The 25,112-nt window shown below is 30.3% G+C and overlaps 1 protein-coding gene across 1 annotated transcript in view; it reads left to right on the top strand.

The window, feature by feature from the left end:
* Nucleotides 1-227: 227 nt before the first annotated feature.
* MS3_00006417 (uncharacterized protein) overlaps nt 228-25,112 on the top strand; it is a 45,136-nt gene continuing 20,251 nt past the window's right edge. The window contains exon 1 of the mRNA XM_012943926.2: nt 228-1,546. Within this exon, the coding sequence (XP_012799380.2) occupies nt 420-1,546 (1,127 nt within the window). The 5' untranslated portion in view covers nt 228-419. The remainder of the gene's footprint in view (nt 1,547-25,112) is intronic.

Here is a 25,112-nt window from a genome sequence, read left to right as displayed (position 1 = left end):
TCATGTATATACATGTAATGTATGTTACAAAATATTTTGTTTTTAAGATGGATGTTAAAATGTCTTCTTTAAAATACAGATTTATTTTTATCATTCAGTCATATATTATTTTGATAAGAAAGTATCCGAATATTTCATTGGACAATTATTAGACGTCATCTGATTGGTTGTTTGAAAGGAGCTGAATATTTTAAAGAACAATTTAACAACCACATTATTTACAAAGTATTATTTCAAACAAAATACAAGTATAAATGTTTTGGATACTATTTCTATACGGATAAAATAACTCATAGCATATATTTAACGATTCAACGTGACAAGTAACTATATAATTTTGTTGAAAATTATGCTCTTTAATACATAATGTTGAAAGTATACGTTAATTTTCAACTTTTAACTTGTGTTAATATATCGACATGGTTTCTGAAATTTCATGGCAACTATTAAAACAAGCCACTATACTTGGTTTAGCACCAGTGTTATGTAATGAAGTTGATCTACTTGATTTAAGTAGACAAACAAACAAAGTATCTGATAAAAAAATTATTATCAATGTTAGTGGTGTACATTTTGAATTAACTGAATCACTTGTTCAACGTTATCCATCAACATTGCTTGGTTCTGTTGAACGTGAATATTTTTATGATAATATAAATAATGAGTATTTTTTTGATCGAGATCCAGAATTATTTCGTTATATATTAACGTATTATCAACATGGTAAATTACATTTTCCAAAGAATATATGTATATCAGCATTTGAAAATGAATTAAAATATTTTTCTATTTTATCTGACAATTTATCAGATTGTTGTTATGAAAGTTTTATTGATCATTCAAAAGATATAGAACAACGTTTAGAAGATGATAAAAAAACATTTGCACAATATAAATCATTAACTGTAAATAATAATGTAAAATTTCGTGAAAAATTATGGACAATGTTTGAAAATCCTGAAGAAAATAGTGCAGCTTATATGATTTATTATACAACTGGATTTTTTATAATTATTTCTGTTTTATCTAATATGGCAGAGACTATACCATACACTGATGATAAATTAAAAGATGTTTTTCCTCTACGAACCTATGGTGATAAATATGCAAATATATTTTTCTGTATAGATACTGCTTGTGTATTAATATTCACTATTGAATACATTTCTCGATTATATGCTTCACCATCACGTTGTAAGTATATGAGATCAGTCATGGCTATAATTGATTTAACTGCTGTTTTACCATATTATATAAGTTTAATTGTACCAGCTGGATTACAATTCTCAGGATCATTAGTTACACTACGTGTATTTCGAGTATTTCGTATATTTAAATTTTCACGACATAGTCAAGGATTACGTATATTAGGATATACATTGAAATCATGCGCTGAAGAATTAGGATTTCTTTTGTTTAGTTTAACATTGGTTGTGATAATATTTGCTACTGTTATATATTACATTGAAAAATTTGATGAAAATTCATCATTCTATAGTATCCCTGATGCTTCATGGTATACTATTGTCACTATGACAACATTGGGGTAAGTTTATTCCGTATTAAATTCTATTTTATTGTTAAAATTGTTTATTATTTGTTTATAAATAAGTTTTTAGATCTTGACAATAAAAACACGTTATGAAACAATGAAGTTCTTAAATTTTTTCTCTATAATGTATCTTTTTTAAATTGAATACAAGTAGTAGGAGAACATACAAAGTAATATATGTTTGTATGTCTAAACAATATGAAAAAATATAACCTTAACATTTGACTATTCAACAACAACAAAAAGTAACAAATCATTTGAATGAATTTGAATATAACATTTAAAGATAAAGAATAAATAACAAACGATCCGACTGATAAATTAAAGTACATATTTTTGTTGTTGTTGTTGTTGTTGTGGGAAAGGTTTCTTTTGTTAATTAGATATACAAAAGAATATTATTTTTGTAAATAATGTGGTTGAAGGTTAAACGAAGATAAATTACTTATGAATTTTTGTTAATTTTTTGAGGGGGGGGGGCTTTTTTCATAAGGGAGTAATGTTTTCACATTGGAATGTTTTTAAATAAATATAAGATATCCCCGTCATATTAAAAGACTAGTATTTGAAGGAAGAATATTCTTTTCGATCAATTCTCTTCAGGTTCTACAATTATACATCTTAATTAATAATTCGAAAAATGGATGAAGTCAGCTTTTCACCTATATAATCTACAGTCTACAATCCTAAATTTACATGCTTTAAACGATGTACTTTGCCCTTAACCTGGCCATTTTCGGATTATTAATTTGGATATATAATTGTAGAACCTGAAGAGAATTGATCGAAAAGAATATTCTTCGTTCAAATACTAGTCTTTATATATTAGATAGATAAAAAAAGGTATTCAAAGACATTTTTCTTCGTTTTCATTAAATCATTCATTATAATTTATGCTTTTAAGTTTTGTTTTTGTTTTTTTATTTATGATTAGCAAATGAATTAAGAATGCACGTTTGTATCGCACACAAAGACTCAAAAGTAGCGCTTATTTCTTTAAATAAGTCATAGTCTGAATGTAAACAATGAAATACATGAAAATTCAACTAGTGGTCCCAACATTGAACATAACGTGAATAATTCATTTTATTCCTATTTAGAACCTCAACACAGTTATCTGTAGCTATAAATAAGACAATAGCTCAGGGGCTACATGTACAAATAGAAACAGATCAATATATGATGCTGATTATCACCAAACGTTTATTGGTACAACTAATATAGTAATATTTGCAGTTATAAGGTTGTCTCCAACTTTACAATTTACTTATTTTTATTGATTCTTTATATATATTTCACCATCATTAAAGATATTTGCAGTGGTAATATAATTTCTATTAATTTGACAATGTACAAAAGTAATAGTGTAATATGAACGAGCGAAATTGTGTGAAATAATTGACCAAAATCTGAGTACGACTCTATCGAAACAGACGGTTAGAAAATTTTGACAGGCGCCTTACTGCATACGACAGGATCCGGTTACTTATCAGTAACTTAACATCATTTTTATGTGCTCCTCACGAATATCACAATTTTTAGTAAATAAATGAATAACATTGTATATTTGATCTTATCGGACACTTTTTCGATTATGTGTGAACTTGTCCTCAATCAAATGCTGTATGTGATCATGATATATCCAGATTACGGACGTAAATAGAAGTATCTTAATAATTTTCGGTCATCCGTTTGTTCAGCTTCATTCATTAAAGACTTGATTATCATATGTTTGACTGGTGTAATTGCATTAACACATTTGCAGTGAGACTACAATTTATGAACCACATATGAACGATGGTAAAGTGACCTTGAGAATATCCACCCACTTTTCAAGGTCAAAAGATTTTGTTTTATGCAAAGTTACATAATGTGAAAATCATGTATTAAGCACATCATCTGCACATCTTCCTTGAGTTGTCATTTGCATACTCTATCATTCTTCTGATACTGCTGTTATTCTATTGTTTTCTGTTTTTTTCAAACTTCTGTTGGTAAGCATTCCACTCCCTGCTGCACACTACTTACGTCTGTCCGCATAAATAGTGCATACCACACTATAAATGATTTTCTAGGTCTAAATTTCAACATTACTACTTTTCTTCTCTGACCTTTACTTTAAAAGGTCAGAAATAATCTCTGGCTACCTTGTGTGGTGAATTAATAGTAGAACACTTTCACAACTATAAATGTTTATTAAACGTGCCATTTAGTGATATGTTTGGCACTAACTAATATAAAAGAGTTGTTAGTAAAAAAATGTTCTTTAAAACGCCGAATCACTAACACAGTGAGTTCAAATGTAGTGCGGATAAAACACTTATTCGACTTTCAGTGATACAATAATAGTTCTGAAGTTAATAGTTCAAGGTAATAACTCAAAAACCATTAGTTATCATGGGTAAATCGACGAAAGGGTTATGAAGGTATACGACGATGCGCTTCAGCTTAATACTATCATGTTAATCTTGTTAGTGATTAATTGTTCACAGATGACAGATAATAAATAATATCGACGTAGCCAATCAGTCGTTAGTTGAATCCGTGGTCGGCTCTCAGTATCTAAAGTATTGCCTTTTATTGTCTGTTTGACATAATAAACGCAAATAAACAAATTTAAATTTCCAAATGTTAATTTAATTAGGATCTATGTATTATAATTTCAATAAATTTAAAATACTGCCTGACATTTGGTTCCAGATTAGGATTTGGTTATCTGCTTAATCCTGTTTGTCTCCAGAAAGAGTAGCTTTCCGACTAAATTACATACCAATTTATCTAGCTTAAAACACAAATTAATGTATACAATCTGATAATAGATGTAAAATGTTAGAAACACACTAACTATTAGATATTTTGTGAGATTTATCAGAGATTAAAGTACAAATCGGGTAGATCATCGTATTCATTAAAAATAGGACTGAGTATAGTGCCTAACATTACTAATAAATAAGTGGACTGTTATTCAGTCAATTCATATATGTGTAGATGAATTACCTATTAAATGGCTTCATTTTGTTGTAACGAATTGCGCAAACAGTACTATGTAAACGTTTTTATATGTTAGACGTAAAAACTTATCCAATCATTGTTTTTAAGGAAAGGAAGAAACATGAACGACTAGTTCTATCATTTTTAGAATAATGAACTTGATATTAATCACAAAACGACATTTAGATCAAATAAGCTTAAATAATAAACTGCATTCCTTGGCTTAGGAAAAGTCACGATTGTTGGTGATTTCCTGTATTTAGTGCTTGAAAACTTTATGGACCATTTTAAAATGTTTAATCTACTAAACTGATTATTGTGGTTTTAAAATGACTGAAATGATTATCGTAAAAAAAGTCAATTTACAAAATGTTGTTGCGATATACATCGTTATTGTTTGTTATTATTTTGTTATTATGTCTTCCTAATGCACAGTGATTCAAACTGTTATCAAGTATGACTTCAATTGTTTATTTTGGTTAGTGTATTTCTACCAAAGTTGTTTTCTATAGGATGGGGTTCTTGACCTCATATTCACCCCCCCCCCACCTTTACATGAACTTGAAACCGACAGTAACCCTAAAAGAGCTACAGGCTAAGTTCATTATCACGTATATTTTTCCTAAATAATACAAATGTCAATATGGAATAATTAAAATGGTGATTTGCTTCTTTAATATATATGTAATCAATGTACATTTCATTATATGTATTTGTTTTAAAAACAGTAGTAATTCATGCACAAAATTACATTAAAACAACATTTATTTTTGTTTAATTATGAGATATTCATTATGGATTTATTTATTTCCGCTACCATTTAAATGTTGTAAATAAATATATATATTTAATTTTACGATCTAATATCTAATCTCTATTTTTGCTATTCGTGAAATGACCTAGAATTTGTAGGTCATTTATTTACATAAAGGAGATGGAAGAGAAAATATAAATTTGAAACTATTCAACTAGAAATATTAAAACAATATTCCTTATTTTTTTTTGAGAGAGAGAAACGTTTTGTAATAATTATGTTTTACTAGGTGATATAAGAAATAAAAAGAAAGGGAAATATTTATAACTATTTATGAATAGTTATTCGCCCTAAATCATAATAATAATAGGCATATTATTTTAAGGATATAGGTACTATGGAACCTAACAATTATTTAAAATATTAAACCCAGAAGTTACAACGATCTTACTGCCTAACATTAAGTGTATTATTTCAAGACAACATAAAACATTTGGCATTTAATAAGTTTGTACTAGTGTGTTTATTTCAGATGGTTTTAACATAATTTGTTTCAGTTGAAGTCACCATGGAAAACCTGGAAGTATTAGATGGTCATTTCATCTTAGTATAAGACTCCTCAACAGTGCGCATCCACTATATCGACTCGCGAGCGCTTAACCACTAGACCACTGAGCTGACTGGCATCCAACGGTGTAAATGTTTAACTTCAACTAATCCACGAAATTGGGCGACACATCCGCCATTGTCTTCAGTGAGTTACTATCTCACAACAGATCCTGTTGAACTCCACTGGTCATGGCTTCTCACTAGAACTCCAAGTATTACGTCTTGAAGCGAGTCACTAGAATAATGAAGAATAATTTCATCACCATTTAGATTGGAAAGAAAATTAAGGATTTCGGCAATAAAAAATATTATGGGATATACTTTTTCAGTTTATAGACATATCCTTTATGCATAAAAACATCTGTAGGGGTTTATCGTTAAATATATTTTTTTAAACTGTCGACCATCATTTATATGCAAACCTACAATAATCAATCTTTATAGCATAAATTGTACTTCATATTTACATATAAATTCTATAAATATAAGTCCAAGTAACCTCATCTTAATTAATATTTACTTATGTATAGTTGTTTCTAGTACTTTATGCATATGAAGACGTTTTGAAAATCTTAGTTAAACTCATATAAATTTGCATCTATGGTGTAGAAAGTGTAAAATGATCAAATGGTATAAATAAGAAACTGGCCTCAAGCAATTCATATTTTTTTGCTTGGTTATTAGGCAAAAGAGCAAAACAAACTAAGGAAATGAACGGAAAAATTAAGTGAAGCGAGTGTTTTTTTCGTATTTTTTCTTAGACTCTAGTTTACTTATTGATCATCTCATATCCTTACATTTGAATCATATTTGATTATATCAAAGAAATAATCTTGTAACTTTACTCCTCATGGGAATAAGTCACTCAAAGTAGACTTTGTATATGAATTAACCTGGTAGTGTTAATATGTATACCGAAAATATTTGTATGCTTTCAACAAATTGTGTACATAAATATTTGAAAAATAAATGGACAATGAAAATAGTTAATACAAGATATCAAAATAATACATTTATCTCATAATTTTATTTCAGCTAAGGGATCCATACTGGAATAACCAGTATGAATTAAACGTTGAATAATTAGAAATGTGTACTTTCCCTTCAGCGTGTAGTTCAGCCATGCAATCTACTAATCACACTGTCTATTATTGAGTTTGTATGGAGTCATTAAATGAACGACAAAAATTCATATCGTTTATTTGTTAATGTTATAAATGACTATGAAATATAGTTTCACTCATTTAAGTATTTTCTGTATCAACCTTCATTTCTAAAATTACTTTAATTCATTTAATTCCTCTTATATTTATGATTATCAAGACCAAATCATTCTATTAGCAGAGGGCTTCGTGGAGCTTTAAGAATTTTTGTAATTTAAATCAGCAACTGATCTTTGCTAGGTGATCACTGAATATTAAAACACACTAGATATTAGAATCTATTTTGTGGTCATATAAGAAGGTTGATACAGAAAATACTTAAATGAGTGAAACTATATTTCATAGTCATTTATAACATTAACAAATAAACGATATGAATTTTTGTCGTTCATTTGATGACTCCATACAAACTCAATAATAGACAGTGTGATTAGTAGATTGCATGGCTGAACTACACGCTGAAGGGAAAGTACACATTTCTAATTATTCAACGTTTAATTCATACTGGTTATTCCAGAAATAAAATTATGAGATAAACGTATTAATTTTAAATAATAAGTTGCGAAAATGGATCCCTTAGCTGAATTTTATATTTTTCCATTATCAGCTAAATGTCATATAACACTGAAGTCAACAATGTTATGAACGAAAAATGTTTAGTAATTTTCAGCAAAATAAATCATCCGCTTGATCACAATTTTCCGCAAATACGACAAAGTATGTCTTGCCACTGCGAAATGAACAGATTGGATAGTTAAATACAACAATGGACATCTAAATACCGCATAATTTTATGTTCACAGTACCGATAATTATCATGCAACAGAATGATCAATATGATTTCAATAAAATTTAACAATCTTCAAAACTTCATATTGACAATTATCATTTACTTACATGTGACTAGCTCTGAGAAGAAATTTACGGAGTTCTGGTGGGAAACTGTAACCAGTAGAGTTAATCCATGTTAGATGTGGGACAGCTACCCACCGAAGACAATTGTAGATGTCAATGTAATGTCAAGAATTGATTGAAGATATATATTAACATCGTTGAATGTCGGCTCAGCGATCTAGATGTTAAGTAATCACTCACTAGATCGAAGGTCCTGGGTTAAAGTCCAGTGTGAGAGATTATGGATGCACAACCGTGAGGAGTCTTATACAAGGACGAGACGGCCATGTAACGCCTCCAGTTTCTCAATGGTTTTCTAACTTAGATTAGTTGTTAATTTCACTGAAAATCGACACCACCACCCCGTACTGAAAATATGATTTTTACTTGTGTTCAGTTTGAATAGTCAGTTTTATAAGTATCATGATATCTATGACTTTTTTGAATTAGATGAATAAAATGCGATTTTAATTCCATGAGTTCTAATCACTAGTTCAATGTTCTGGAACCTTCCCTTCTAAACTTTATTTATCCGAAACAAAATTTTATGGCCTCGTTACCTCTATCACAGTCTTCGCTGCATCATGATACATATATTCGTCCTTAATCACCCTCTTATGTATAAGTATGCCAATAACTGTAACAACTCTGATTTTCAAATATTTTAGGCTGTAAGCAGCTGATGAGAACCTGACGAAATAAAATGAATTCATATTATTCTGCATCAATCTTTGTTCTTGCTCTCTTTAAAATAATAAAGGGAACTATGTATATGTAATATCAATTGAAAAGTCAATGAAATCCAGAAAATAAATGCTTCATCTTTTTTTTGATCACTGGACATTTTCAACTTGACATGGTGTTCAAAGAGAATTGACATCTTCACAATATTAAATACGATTCTAATGGTCTGCATTTTCAACTTCAGTAAATTTCACTATCCACCTATAAATAATTCTTCTGCTTTATTATCAATGAAATAAGAGAACAAACTACCAAATAAATTTAGTGTTAATGACTAAGAAATCGAACAATGTACTTTGTTTCTGATGTACATAATTTATTCAAAAAATCGACCATTAAAAATATTAAATTTCTCAAGTAAATATTATAAACAATTCGTTTCTGTTCTAAACTGATAGTGCTCCCAGATTTTCCATGTTTGTCTAGCTTAAAATGACTCATAAATTCAAATAATAAATTACTACAATCTCCACAAAACCCATCTCTGTTCACCAGTGATTGTCTCCAAGAGGTATTTCCTGAAATTCTAGTGAGAAGCCGTGACCAGTGGAGTTCAACTAGGTCTGTTGTGAGATAGTAACTCACTGATGGTAATGGTGGACGGTGATGCAATTCCGTAGATTGGTTGAAGTTAAACATAAGAAACCATTAGATGCCGGCCGTTTCAATGGTCTAGAGGTTAAGCATTCACTCACGAGACCGATATGTCCTGTGTCCGAATCTGGCGAGGTGAGATCGTAGATGTGCATTTTTGAGGAGTCTCATACTCGTACGAAACGGCCGTCCCGTGCTTCCAGGTTTTTCGTGGTGGTTTAGCTTCAACTGACTCATGAATTCAGCTATTAAATTGATAGTGAGTACTTTAATTTTCTTAGAACCTAAAATAACTTTCATCTCTGAATATATTTTCAACTATAAACGAAGGCTATTTTGTTAATGCAAAAATTACCAAAAACAGGAATAAGTATCATATTACATTATTTCAAGATCGGATACACTAAATCATTCAATAAACAAATATTTGCGATTAGATTGTTATTATTCATTAGTTTATTTTGTAGTGACAAAATACAACCTTTAGAAAATGTCATAACAACTTCCATTGGAATCTCTGAAAATGTATTGGTGAGCATAAAGTGGAAAAAGAACGATTTTTCATAACTCTTCGATTTACAGTTGTTTTTTCGAATCCTGAGGTGCGTGATGGTGAATGCGCGATGCTGAGGAGTCCCACGGTAGGACGAAACGGCCGCACAGTGGTTACACGTTTTTCACGGCGATCTAGCTTCAATTGAGTCATGAACTCAACTATTCACTTATTATAATATTCACAAAAAACCCCTTTCTGAGAAATGTTAGTCTGTTAGTAGAAATTGTTATCTTAAACAATTTGATCTTCATATAAGAGAAGCTATGTCACGACTTAAAACATAATTTTCAGTTTCTTTTTATAAAGATATATATAACCGTAGATGAAACATTATATATCCAGTATCCTAATTCGTTTACTTGAAATATCAATGAGTTGAAATGAAATAAAAACATCCTCTATGGATTTAACCTAGTTAAACTTATTCAAATCAACTGTATATTTGTACCAGAAGGGATTTTCTGGAGATGGTAATGATTTCAATAGTTGAAATCATGAGTCAATTGAAACTAGACCACCATGAAACTTTTGTAAGCACTGAGCGGCCGTTTCATCCTATTGTAGCACTCCTCAGCAATACTGATCCATGACCCCGTCTCTCTGGATTCGAACCCAAACCCTATCAGTTTCTCACGCGAAGTTTCCCATAGTGGTCTAGCTTCAATTGACTCATGATAACAATTATTGAAATTTATGTGTTTGTACATGTAAAGTATTATATAAACATTAAGTTTCATTCAACAGTATACATAGATATAAATTCACTAAGAATTAAATACTATTAAAATGTTCAATTCAAATAGTTTTCATAAATTTTGTAAAAGCAAAAAATTACATTATCAGATTAAGGGTTGTGGAGATTGTTAAGTTTTCGGTTGAAATCATGAGTTAATTGAAGCTAGACTACCATGGAAAACCGGGAAGCACTGGACGGCCGTCTTGTCCTAGTATAAAACTAGTACGCACACTGCTGAGGAGTCCCATACTAGAACGAGACGGCCGTCCAGTGCTTCCAGGTTTTCCATGGTGGTCTAGCTTCAATTGACTCATGATTTCGATCAAACTTATGATTAATTGATTCTACATTTATCAGTACATAATGATTTATTTCATAGAAGTTAGATATCTCAATAAATATACTAAATAAAGCATTTTTTTATATAACCGTTAAATAAATGGTTACTCTCAATATTGAATTTACTGAGGAGAATAAAAAATATATGAATGAAATATGAATTGATTAACTAATTTTTCTATTTACTTTGATATTGATTTATTTAAACAAAACAATATGAGATGATAATCAGGTTACCTTATATTGAACCATTGAACTGTTTTCATAATGTCATGGATAAGCACATATTTTATCTCAGTTTGATGAAAGCAATATATGATTATTTGGTATAACTAAATGATCATGAAAAAATATGTATATTTCTTTCTTTATAGAGTTAAAATAAATGCCAATTAAGTTACTGCATTGGAACTTATGTGAACGTTACTGTAATTTAAAGATACTCTTAATTTTATTTGAGAACTAGAAAGCAATAGATAGCTATTTCATATTGGTTTATGATTTTACAGTAATCTATAACCATGATTATATGTGATATCCAGAATAGTTGATTCTCATGATGAACAGAGCAGTGATAAACTCCTCAACTATAATCAATATTCCCAAAGTCAGGTATATCATAATATTTTATTACTGTTATTTAAGTAAATGTCTAACTTTTAATAATACATGATAAATTATTGAACAGCGTAGTTCACAACTTCCCATTGGGACACTATAAGACCCGAGGTAATTATAATCTTTAGTGAACACATAATTATTATTAATAAGGTGAGTGGGGCGAAAGACCTGGAAAAGCACGAAAGCCATCGTCCAGAAGATATAAGTGTTTATTAACAGCTGTCTATGCAAAATACTTCGGATCCGTTGGCCAGACACTATCAGCAACAACCTATTGTGGGAGAGAACAAACCAAACCCCAGCGGACGAAGAAATCGGGAAGAAGCGCTGCAAATAGATAGGACACACATTGAGGAAAGCACCCAACTGTCACAAGACAAGCCCTCACATGAAATATTCAATGCCAAAGAAGAAGAGGAAGATTAAAGAACGTGTTGCGCCGAGAAATGGAGACAGACATGATAAAAATGAACAAACATTGGACAGAACTGAAAAGGAAGGCTGAGGACAGAGTGAGCTGGAGAATGCTGGTCAGCGGCCTATGTTCCATTGGGAGTAACAGGCGTAAGTAAGTAGGTAAGTAAGGTGAGTTCCATCTTGTTCATAACTAAAATAACAGAACTAAAACGAATTACAAAATGCAATAAAATGCCATGAAGTATATTTGATAATGTCAGAGCAATGTCTACACTATAATACTGAATCGAAAGGGAATTTTCTTTACTCTTTAATCTCAATTCATAATTGATGTTTATCATAAAACATATTTGAATTTCTCAATCTACATTCATTTTCATAATTTAGCTCATTCTCATTAATTTATTTAATAAGATGAATGTTGTATAAATATGTGTACAACCCTACCAGGAATATATGCCTGTAAACAATAAGACTTCCGGTCATTGACGTCTGATTGAAAACGTTTTTGTTCATTTATTGTTAGTAATATATTACCTACCATATTTCTAACAATATTTCCATTGTTAAGTAACAAAACAATGAGATTTGTTCCAACCTAAATTCAAAAAGTAATAATAGAATTTTAAAAATAACAAATTAATACTGGTAAGATAGATGTTAATGAATAATGTACAATCTGATGTATTAGTATTCATTATAAACTAAAATCATTTATAAATACAAGGTAAAATTAAAGCATACTATACAGATTTTATTTTTTTAGTTAATGAATATTGTAAATGGTTTCAGTACTAATAACCCTTGCTGACTGGTTGAATTTAGACACTTACACCGTTGGATGCCGGTTCAGTGGTCTAAAGGATGGGGGTTTGCGCATGAGACCGAAGGTCCTAGGCTCGAGGCACGCGTGTGGAATCGTCGTTGAGGAGTCCCATACTTGGATGAAACAGCCGTTCAGTGATTTCAGGTTTTCAATGGTGGTCTAATATTCATCGATTCATGATCTCAATAAAAAAATTAATGACTCTTGTTTGACAAATATGCAGTTCTTACTCATTTAAATGTGATATACTTTAAAGGTTTTCAATATCTCTGTAGACTTCGCTTTAAATTTGAATCGGTTAGGACTTTCAGTGGTAAACATCTTGTTTAGGAGTTTGTTGGTTAATTATTACTGATGAATATTTTACATTAACTAAAAGCATTTTAATATAAGATGAAAAATGGGATCCACTATGCTCTTATACACAATTATCGAACATTAAACAGTTGAAGAAACACAGTAAACAATTAACACATATAAGGAAGCTTTAATCAACACTCATCTGCTGTTATTTTGTAGTGATTATAAAACACTTGTTGAAGCATTATTAACAGCCTAATATTATACTAACAACATTGTAAAATCTTAAATGACCATCGATCAAACGCTATGAGAGAAAAACATGCAGCGTCTTTAGTCCTACAATTAACCATTTACATCAAGAGTTGCCTATCAGCAAACTCTCTGCTACATTCTACGTCGTCATATGCTTACTTATAATATCTTCTATAACACTCGATCATCTCCCTATACAGGAAAAGGAAACCGAGAACGTATGGGCACTTGTGTTGCCAAAAGCTAAATAACATTGTTTCAACTCTTTTATGCATATATTTTCCAAATTACACTGATAGAGACATGTGGATGATGATTTTGTCTAGGTGAGTCTTTTCCTTGATCAAAACAAGCTTCCAGAATTCGTTATTTTTACCGTGTGGCCATCTAACATCATGCTGTATGTACTGCTTTGTCCATTATGTCAGTTTTTGACTATAAAAATAAGTCACATAGGTTTAATAACTAACATTTAAATGAGTGCTAAATTATACTGCTGAAGAGAGACAGTTTGGACAAAATCTTAGTTGAATGGTTACAGTCATCTAATTACATTCTTTCTAATACCAATTCAGTTATAAGCGGAGATGGATAGTGGCTAGCAGTGAAATTCAGGATGCACATTTAATCCCATTTAGGACTCGTCAGTTGAATACGCCTGCATTTCAAAGTTGATGTTTGCTCGAAGACTCGAATCCAGTATTGTTCTCTTCAAACGAGTCTCAAAGAGGACGATTACACTGCTACTCATCATCCATCTCTGCCTATAGTGCTTGTGACTTAATGCACTGTTGAGTCAATCCGCACAAGATGCATATATTATCATAAAAGACTGAACGATCGCAGTTTTAAACACCATTGGGAAGATTTAAAAAAGCCACTACAAAATATATTATTCTAATTGTTTTAATAGTTAAATTCATAAGTCAATTAAAGCTAGATCACCACGGTAAACGTGAAAGCACTGAACGATCGCTTCGTCCGAGTATGGGACTCAACAATGCACATCTACGATCTCACCTCACGAGGTCCAAACACAGAACATATCGGTCTTGTGAGTGAATGCTTAACCCCTAGACGAGTGAGGAGGCCAGCATCCAACGGTTTTAATGTTTAACTTCAACCAATCCACGGAATCACATCATCGTCCACTATTGCCATCAATGAGTTACTATCTCACAACAGACCTAGTTGGCGAGACTATATTTTATGGATGACCTTTGAATGAATTTTTAAGTGACCTTGAAACTATTAGTCAATCAGAAGAGAGTTAGTATAAAGTAAAAATATATTATAAAAAACCTATGAGTTACAGCAGATATTTTTTTACATGATTTAAAAACTTTTTAAGGTTAAATAAAGGTTCAGATGTCCTGAAATCATAGAGCATAGGGTTAGTGTTAGGATTTAGGGTTTAGGTTAGGGTGCACAGACTGAAGTCTATGGAGGCATCTATATGCTTTCCAATCATTGGTATATATCGTACTGCCAAGCTGCACGTACTGTAACATCTGCAAAAGCCGCAGCCAATGTTACTGGTGACTTTATAATCCAATTTGCATCAATTATCATGATTTGCCTTAGTCTGAGTCGTGATTGAGGGAAGAAAGTGCCAGTTCGAGGAGATTTTTTCCTCCAACATATAGAACAACAAAACACAATCTCGTCACGATAGTTTGCACATCGTACTGCAGTAATTTGATTGCCACAGTCACAGATACAGAAACATCCTAATAGTCCCATCTGTTGTAGTCTCTTAACAATCACCTCTTCTCTAAAATCTGCTGTAAAACGATCGTATGTGAGCATCACGTATTGAACTTAGCGCCGCGACCTTGAAATTCCTCAAACGCTTCTGATTGGCTCGTCCATAAATTATAGTCTCGCCACCTAGTCGAACTCCACTGATCTCAGCTCCTTACCAGGACTTCATGATATACCTCTTGGAAACAGTCACTAGTGAGTATATGATGATTATAATCAGAAGGGTTTGTTTTTACTATTATATCCATAAAAACACTTTATTCATTAAAACCGAGTAATTATTAAAAGTCAGTTACAAACAGCATGATTTTTCTGTTTATTAGTAGTAATATAAAAATTTATACTATTTGTAATTTGAAAAAGAAATTCTACTTATAATAGATAATTTTCATTTATTAAATCATTTCATTAAATGAGAATAATCAATAAAATAAAAATAAATAATAATTCTTACTGAACAATTATTTCCAATATAAATTAACTTTTAAATAACCTGGAAACAATTTTTTTTATTAATTTAATAACATAATATTCACCTAGATACTATTGTAAATAAATAATAACTATATATTGATCTATTTTGAATATTCAATTTCACTAATTATTCAAATATTTTTCTGGATCATAAACTCTATTTTTTTTTAAAAAAAAACAAGAAATTCAGCTAATTAATCAATTTCATTTTCCCTAGTTGTTGTCTCTATATTTCAGTTAAATTGAAAATTTTATTATTCAATATAACCATGAAATTTCTATTCTTAATGAATAATGGAAGTTAATATTTCTTATGAGCAAAGTAGTCGGAGTTAAATTAACAGTAATAGCATTGGTATTAGTAGTAGTAGTATTAGTAGTAGTAGTATTAGTAGTAGTAGTATAGTGAATGAAGAATTGGTTAGAGTAAAATTAATTTATCGTGGTAAGCAAAACTAATATGTTGCAATTATAAAATATGAAAATAATACATCGAATATACCACTTGCATATCATCCTTGAATTATCCCTTAAAATTTCATCATTATTTCGTTTTAGTTGTTATCTTACTTGCTTTATATTGCTTTTTCTTGTCACTTCATTTCTTCTTCTCGTAAGCATTCTGATGTCGATTTATGATACACATTATTTATATCTGACCGTACAAGTTGCACACATACCACAGTTATAATAATCGAAATAATAATAATAATAAATTAAACTCTGGTATTCCCTTGACCAAAAACTTCATAACCTCTTTGCGAAACATAATTTAAAAAGTTCATTATTTCGAGTTTACTATTATTATGGTCTAGATATATTATATGAAATTCTGTGTGTACAAATGTAAAATGACTCTGCTTTTACTTAAATGTAGGTAAATAACGAGTGCTGAATGAATAACTAAATCATAAATTCTTTAAGTCGTGTAATAACCCATTTGCAAATCATTTTTTTGTATATACAATTAATGATTGTGAAAATCATTTCAAAAATGGAAAATTCCATGAACTTATTGATAACAGCATATCTATCACACTTGAATTAGAAATGAAAAAACAAATGTTTTTATTTATATATTAAGGTTTAAGCCTTTATGTTGTTAATATCAAAGACTGAATGACATCAATGTATATTGGAACTTTTACATACTTATTGGAACATCTTGATAATGACATTCGTTAAAAGTTTTATTGAAGATTAATTATGACTAGTAGTGAAACTTAAAAAAAGACGTTTTCTCGTATTTGTGACTCGATAGTAAAAGAAGGGCATATCCAATTTTTTCCAACTTGTACTCTTTATTATCAACCTTATTGTTATCAAGTGTTGGATCATTTAAATTTATTATAAAACTACCAAGACACAATAGCTCCCATACATACATGACACATAGTATAATATTAAAAGTAACTAAAGATAGGTAAAATTAAGATCTTACCGCCAAAATAATGTCATACAGAATTTATTCAACCAATTAACAAGATAGTTTTGTAGATACTAGAAAAACTATTATACTTCCTCCAGTAGTCTGAAGTCACGGAATCAATCATAAAAAGAGTGAGAAACAAAGCACACCAGCAATTTACAACAGTTTCCGGACTAAAAGGAAGCAGATACCTATAATTAATTAATTATATATGCATATGTATGTATATATAGCTACTTTCTAAAGCAACATATCAATTTTTATTTATAATGCATTAATAAGAAACTATTACTTTGAAACATGTAATGAAATAGTAATGAAGCATAGAAGCAGTAAGTAAAGTTAAATATTTCATTTGTAAGATTATGAAAACCTATATACATAGATTTAATCATTGAAAGTCGTAACACATCGTGAAGAAACTAAGAAAATAAGATACAAAATAGATAAAATAGAATCCATATTTGTTATCTGCTTAGCTTATACAATTATTGCAAAATACGATTGCCAATTTAGATACTCTGATTTATACGCATACACCAGTACAGGCAGCCTAGAGTCCGGATTTGTCTTTTTTCTGCCTAGCCCTGCCTGTTGGGTCTGGAACGCCAGTATCAGCCTCCGCGATATGAATCATATGTTTAAAACACAGCGGGTTTATAAACAAACAGATCATATCACATCACACCATAAAATAGGAAACAAAATTTGTACAAGAGCAAGCCGAAAATGGATGTGATTGTGAGAAACTGTTACTAATAAATTGGGAATATTTCAAAAATAACAAATCGTATAATAATAGTCAATGAGTCAAATAAAAGTTTATAATAAAAGAAATATAAACATACATATAATATAGGCACTTAATAGTCATACAATAAGAATATACGTATAATATTCGTACATAAGTAATTCCTAACGGTTACCATTCATTTATTCTCGTCCGCATAAAACGGTATTAGTATGAATTAATTAAAGTGATTAAACAATAACATGAAATAATATATCTTTGTGAATATAAAGAATATAAGCATCTATAACACAACTATTAATTCTTATTTAGATTAATATATTCAATTGGAGAATACAATTATAACACAATTTTTAACAAGAAAAGTTTTGCTGTTTGATCTAAGACCAATAGACTTGAAGGAACTCAAATCATGTTATAAGTTGACTTATTATTTTAAACTTTATAATCTCTCATCGTAATTTTACAAGTGAAACAGAACAGTTGAAAACATTTACAATGCCTTAAATTCAAATTAGAGAATACTTTGGATGAGTGATATTAATAAAAGGTCTGTTTAGTGTTTTTCAAATCAAGTAATGAATAAATTCTGTCTGTGAAACGAAGATCTGAGAATAGTGTAATGGTGTGTGCTACTTATATCGACATAAGTAGTATGTAACGCTAGCCAGGAATAGAATGTCTGGCAGTAGAAGATCGAGAAGGAAAGAATGGAAACAGAGAGCAATTGGTATGGAAGTGCAGGAACAATGTAAATGTGTGACAATTGTCTGATATTTGCTAAAGGAATAATCCACCTAATCAGTAGGTGGATATTCTCAAGGCCACATTAGCGTCGCTAGAAGGTCGTCCATAATTTATTGTCTCATCATAAGATGTACTTCAGGAAATCAGATAGTTTCAAATATATATCAAGTATTTTACAGTTCTTATCATTCATTATTCTCAATTGTATATCTACTTTTTTAAATATGCTTTCTTATATTGTTCTCCAAACAATATCTCAACTGATCGTGCATATGAATAACTTCTAGCGTATTAAGTTGATTTGTCTTAAAATTTACATTCAGTTATAGTCTGTAGTAATAAACTTACCTGAAATTCCAAACGAGGAGCTGTTATAATATATAACTTGAAATAAACATGGACAATTTTTCTGGTAAATAATACTATGTGTTATAAATCCCTTAATATTGTTGATAACTTTCCCTGGTTCTAAATCTTTATTGATATGGTATAACATTCATACAAAGAAGCTATTATGGGGAGGATAAAAAAAAGTATTTTTCTCCTGATATTTACAAATGTTGACGTTTTTTTAGAAAGATTTTTTTCTACAGGATGGAGTTGCCGACCACATGCCCAACCCTGCTTTTTTACCCGGGCTTAGGACGGTCAGTAACTTTAAGAAGTGCTAGAGGCGGAGTTATCAAAGGTAAAAATTATAATTCATTTGTAGAACCAATGAAAACTAAAATACTATCTCTAGAAATTTTTGAAAAATACTCGTGTTATATATAAAGAGATGACGAAAACTATTGACAATCAGTTGAATTTTTCAGCTTTTCACTAAAACTTATCAGTTAAAATATAATCTTTGTTTATACTTATCAGTTTTTAGACCCTAAGATCTAAAAATACACCATTTTCATTGAATATCTTCTTATTAGTAATGCCCACATCAACGTTAGTAGATATCTAGATAACAATTTAAATATAATAAATGATTAATGTAATTGGAATTTCGTTTAAAAGTACTATTTTGTTTAAATAGATTGATTTTCTGTTCACTCCAGTAATCAAACAATCTAAATTACCATTAATACACCAATTGTTCTATTGATATGTTTGTAGATCGTTTGATAAAACACTTCCGTTCTTTTTTTGTGGCTAGTTTGTAACTATTTACTTTGTTATGTATACTACAGTTCTTTATAATTAATTTTTTCAATCTCTTTATTAGTTGAAATATCCTCATGAACATAACGTATAATATAATACTCATTAACTGTCGTATACTTACTTACTTACGCCTGTTACTCCTAATGGAGCATAGGCCGCCGACCAGCATTCTCCAACCCACTCTGTCCTGGGCCTTCTTTTCTAGTTCCATCCAATTGTTGTTCATTCTTCTCATGTTTGTCTCCATTTCTCGGCGTAATGTGTTCTTTGGTCTTCCTCTCTTCCTTCGGCCTTGTGGATTCCATGTGAGGACTTGTCTTGTGACGCAGTTGAGTGCTTTCCTTAATGTATGTCCTATCCACTTCCAGCGCTTCTTCCTGACTTCTTCCCCCACTGGGATTTGATTTGTTCTCTCCCACAGTAGGTTGTTGCTAAACGTTTCCGGCCAACGGATCTGAAGTATTTTGCGTAGACAACTGTTAATAAACACCTGTATTTTCTGGATGATGGCTTTCGTAGTTCTCCAGGTTTCCGTCCCATATAGTAGAACTGTCTTGACATTTGTATTGAAAATCCTGACCATGGTGTTGGTTGACAGTTGCTTTGAGTCCCAAATTCACTGTCGTATAACACATGGACATATAGAAAAGTTAATGGAACTTAATACATTTGTTAGGATATAAAAAGAACTGTATAGCAAATTTCATTTGATCATATTTTTACTCCATATTTCACAAAACGACTGAATCACAGTTCCTTAACACTAATAAATAGATTTTCAAATTTATGATGCATTGATCAGTTTTGCTTTATTTCCAGAAAAATCTCATTACAAATATTAAATTTATAATGACTAATATGAAAACATATAGAAAATGAAAGCAGTTTATTGTGTAGTGGCTTTGCTATATTATTCGATCACCTTTGTAACCGTTATCATATAAATTCCATGATGTTTGAAATCAGAAGGCAACGAGAAGCGGCAACCAAAGTTTAGTAGAGGATAGCACAGATAATAAAGTTATAAGCACATCGAGCGAATTCGAAGCGGAAAGGCGAATATGTGCACGCTAACGAATACAGAGGTAAATTTCTAGTCAAAATGAATAAACCCCAGCTAGGCAAGGCAAAGTCTAATAATAGGATTCGAGTACATACATACATGAGGAAGAGAATAAATCATCGAGTGATATTTAAGCTATCAACATTTAAGTCAGAGAGAGATATGTGCGCAGGCTGTCATAGTGTCAAAAGTACACGTTTATAAAGATATGGTAATAATCATAATAGTACAAAGAAATATGAGAGTCGTTACTGTTCGAATAACATTGTCTGTTAAGTAAGTTAATAAAAGAGCTTAACCAAAAGTAAGCATAATCGAAATTGATTGTATGAGAGTTGCTATGACTGAATGGAATAGATTTAGTGAAGATTAGTTTTAAAAATATAATATGTAATATTCATACGCTGTTTCAAAGTGATGAACTATGGTTTATACTCCCATTAAACATCATTTATAAAATTTTATTATTTAAATAATTGAAATCATGTGTCCATTGAAGTTAGACCACCATGGGAAACCTGGAAGCACTGAATGACCGTTTCGTCCTAGTATGGGGCTACTTAGCAGTGCACATCCTTGAACCCGCTGGCGGGATTCGAACCCAGGACCCATCGGTCTCGTGAGCGAATGCCTAATCTCTAGACCATTGAGTCGGCCGGCATTCAACGGTGTTAATGTCTAACTTCAACTAACCCATCCACCATTTATATTATTATATTTTTTAAATTTTATCCGTAATAATGGACTGTAAAATATAAATTAGCTCAAAGCTTGAAAATTCAATCATACACCTCATGTATACTAGAAGAAAATAGTAATTACGAGAATCAGTTGTGCAACATGATAAAACACATTTGCAAATGAAATGTTGCTGTAAGCAGTATGGAAGTGTAAGTTAATCAGAATGAGATATTTGTTTAACAGACTGAGTTCATGTTGTAGTGTTTTGATAATTCATTTTCTGAGGTATTTACGTATTGTTAAAAAAATCCCATTTGACTTCATTCCAAGAGGTGAGTATGTTTCCACTATTATTTCCAATATCAAGAAATATATTGAACTGGAACAAGTGTCCCTAGTTTTATAACTGAAAAGCGTGAAAACATCTTCATAGAATCAGATAAAATTACAGTGATTATTCATAAATATAATTTTCATAGACTTTGTAATTGGAGAGTACGCTAACGTTAACATACATTTATATAATAATTCAGAACAAAAAACTAGTTAGAACGTTTGTGTACTTCATAACAAAAATACTATGAATTGAAGACAGGAAAAAGAAAATAATAAATCCTAAAAGTACTTAGTAATTAGTATATTCATGTTTGTTATGAAGTTTCCATTCTTTTTTAATTAAATAAAAATGGGTAAAAACCTCTAAAGATCATTTCACTGGTTACACAATTCGTCATCAATGATTTTTACACTGAAATATTTTCAAACATTATGAAACTAGAAGATAAAACAATCATTCAGAAGTATAAAACATAATTAACTAAAGTCAAAATTTAAAGTAACTGTTAGAAACTAGATTACTTGAAGTTAGTTAATGTGATAAACTGATAAAACCTGGCAAACCACTGAAAATCAGTAAAATCTCAACACTTCTTTTTCAGTGGTTTGAAGTTACTGAACAATTCTCACTCGCGATAACAATCAGAATCAAATGTAAAAGTACTGTATTTTCTCAGAAACAATGAAGACTTTGTTATAAGTCTATGTGTTTGCTATCCATAGCCATAACGAACACAATCTTAAAGGAACTTCTTTGTTGTAATATTTCTCCAGATGATTTCAGTTTCTAACATGAAAAACAATCCAGTTAAACTAATTCATAAACACCCTTTATTTAAACTAACCATTGATCTGTCCATCAAACTTTTATAAATCAAATAATTATTTACTGAATATATCTAGTTGTATTGTAAATTATGAAATTAAAATAAATATATTTGAAAATTTCAAAGAATACCTCTCCAAGCATAATAAAGCTATTAAGGGGACTGTGTTTCTTTTTCTTATTTTGTTGATAAACAATTTTCAAAATGACAAATTCCATATTTTCATTTACACAAAACTAATTTTATTTATAAACAAAGATGGATAGTGGCTAACAATGGAATCCAAAATGCGCGTTTCGTCTTATTTGGAACTCGTCAGCTGGATGTACCTATATTTTAGAGTTGATGTTCACTCCACAACTCGAACCCAGTACTGTTTGCTTCAAAGGTTATCGCGTTATCCACTATCTAGAGTGTAAACAAAACTTCAATCCACCTTACGCTTCTGTTGGACTTTCCATAGTGAGTGATAATAAACGTTCAGATCTTAAATGGTTTGCTTATTGTCTGAATAATACATCAATAATAATAATAGAAGTTAATCAAAGAAAATATTGAGTACAAATGAAATTTTTTGAAGAGTATTAGCCATCAGTAGTCAAGTTACCATACATTCTATTCATTTATTCACATCAACTTTACGTATTCTTTAAATTATGAAATGTCAGTATTCCAATTGCTTTATTTAAAAATTTCCGTTTTTTCTATACACAGTGATAATGTGACTGTTCATTACAGTTCACGAATGTATTTGAAATTAGATAGTGAATACAATAACTAAACCTATAAATTTGTAGCTATTTAACTACACGATGTTATTAAAACAAACCGCAGACCAGGAAATTATGTCTGAGTGTAGTTATAATTGTTTTAGTAACTGAGATTTGTCAAAGAACAATGTCATTACCCTTTCTACACGAGACATTCACTCCCACATAAGTTAATAAAGCTTGTAGCTAAAATATCCATACTGTATACATCTTAAATCCATTTAAACTTTACGAAAAATACTTATTATTCCTCAAAAAGTGCCACTTACAACAAAGTGGATGAAACATACAACAAATATAGAAAGAAAAGTAAAGATTGTCTCAAGTAAATAAATTAATTGAAAAAAAGCGAGGCAGAAACACATACATTAATGACTGACAAAGTCAATATGTAAGAGAAAATTACAAATGAAGATTATCGAGAATAATTTAATGGATTCAAATGATTACTCAAATGCAAACATATAGTTATTGGCTACTAGAAACAGCCACATTGGTAAATTATGACAATTTTATATACAGTTTAATGGTGTTTTCCATCATATACTTGTATTACCTGAACAATTATTGAAAATTAATAATCAATGAATATATGTTTATCCCTACCCATTTTGAGCTCACTCAAATCCTTCTTTTTCAATGTTACTCAAGCTGACGCCATTTAGGGTGAAAAGTAGTCTGTGATCATTTAAAATTTCCATAAAACTACCTTGGTGATTACAGTTGCTCTTTAGTATTCGTTATGTATTTAACGATCAAATTCCAAGATAAGTACACATATCAAGTGATAGGAAAGGAATATCATTATCTCACATTAACTCAATGTATTAGAAAAACACACAATAGGAATATAAAAAGTCCCAAACATTACTGGGAAGTGAATGAAGGAGTTGAGTAGCAAATCCAGTGTAATCACCGATTTCCTTACGATTACAATTAATATTGTTTAGATTTACATATACGTTCTTACTGTGTACTTATAGGAATCAATGATTATCAGTAAAAAAACAAATAAACACTTTCAACATTAAACCGGAAATATAATTTTTGTTGATATATAACATAATTACATTAAATGTTTAGATTATCTATATTGATGCCACTACAGTTTCATTACAGAATTAGTCTTAATATACTTACTTACTCATGTAGTAGAATAGGTTGCTCACCATCATTCTCAATCTAACTCTGTCCTGAGCAATCCTTTCCAGTTGCTTAAGGATGGATAGCAACTGGAAACTATATATATGATAAAGATTCCTACCTTTTGTCTTTTCTATAAATCTAAACGAATTACTATTGAATGCAAAAGTGCTTTTAATCACGTCTTTACACAACATCGTTAACAAACTGTCTTCCTGTGCTCTAGTTTACATCATATCGTGTTTTCTCCTATTGGAATTCAACTAAATTTAAATGGAGATGAGGACATTGAAATAATTTAGTACCAAACGCCATCTTATTTATGAAATTACCATTCATAATAGTATGACGTCATAAACGTATTATAAAATGTTATATCATAAACTGGTGATCTCTTCTTAATTTGTGTTTGTTTTCATTAGATACTTGTGTTTACTATTAATACAAGAGTTTTTATGAAATCTTTACACACGAAGTATGATGAAAATATAATGAAATCCTTTCATGTTTGTAGTAGTAAAAATCTCGAAATACTTGAGCTTACATATATAAGATACAAAAATCTGTAAAGGACAAACCACTTAAACGGCTTGTAAATAAATAGCAAGTAGCCACTGTTGA

Source organism: Schistosoma haematobium, chromosome 2 (assembly GCF_000699445.3).
Source record: "Schistosoma haematobium chromosome 2, whole genome shotgun sequence".
In the NCBI taxonomy this organism is placed as follows: Eukaryota; Metazoa; Platyhelminthes; class Trematoda; order Strigeidida; family Schistosomatidae; genus Schistosoma; species Schistosoma haematobium.
This window is presented reverse-complemented; position numbering and strand designations above follow the sequence as displayed.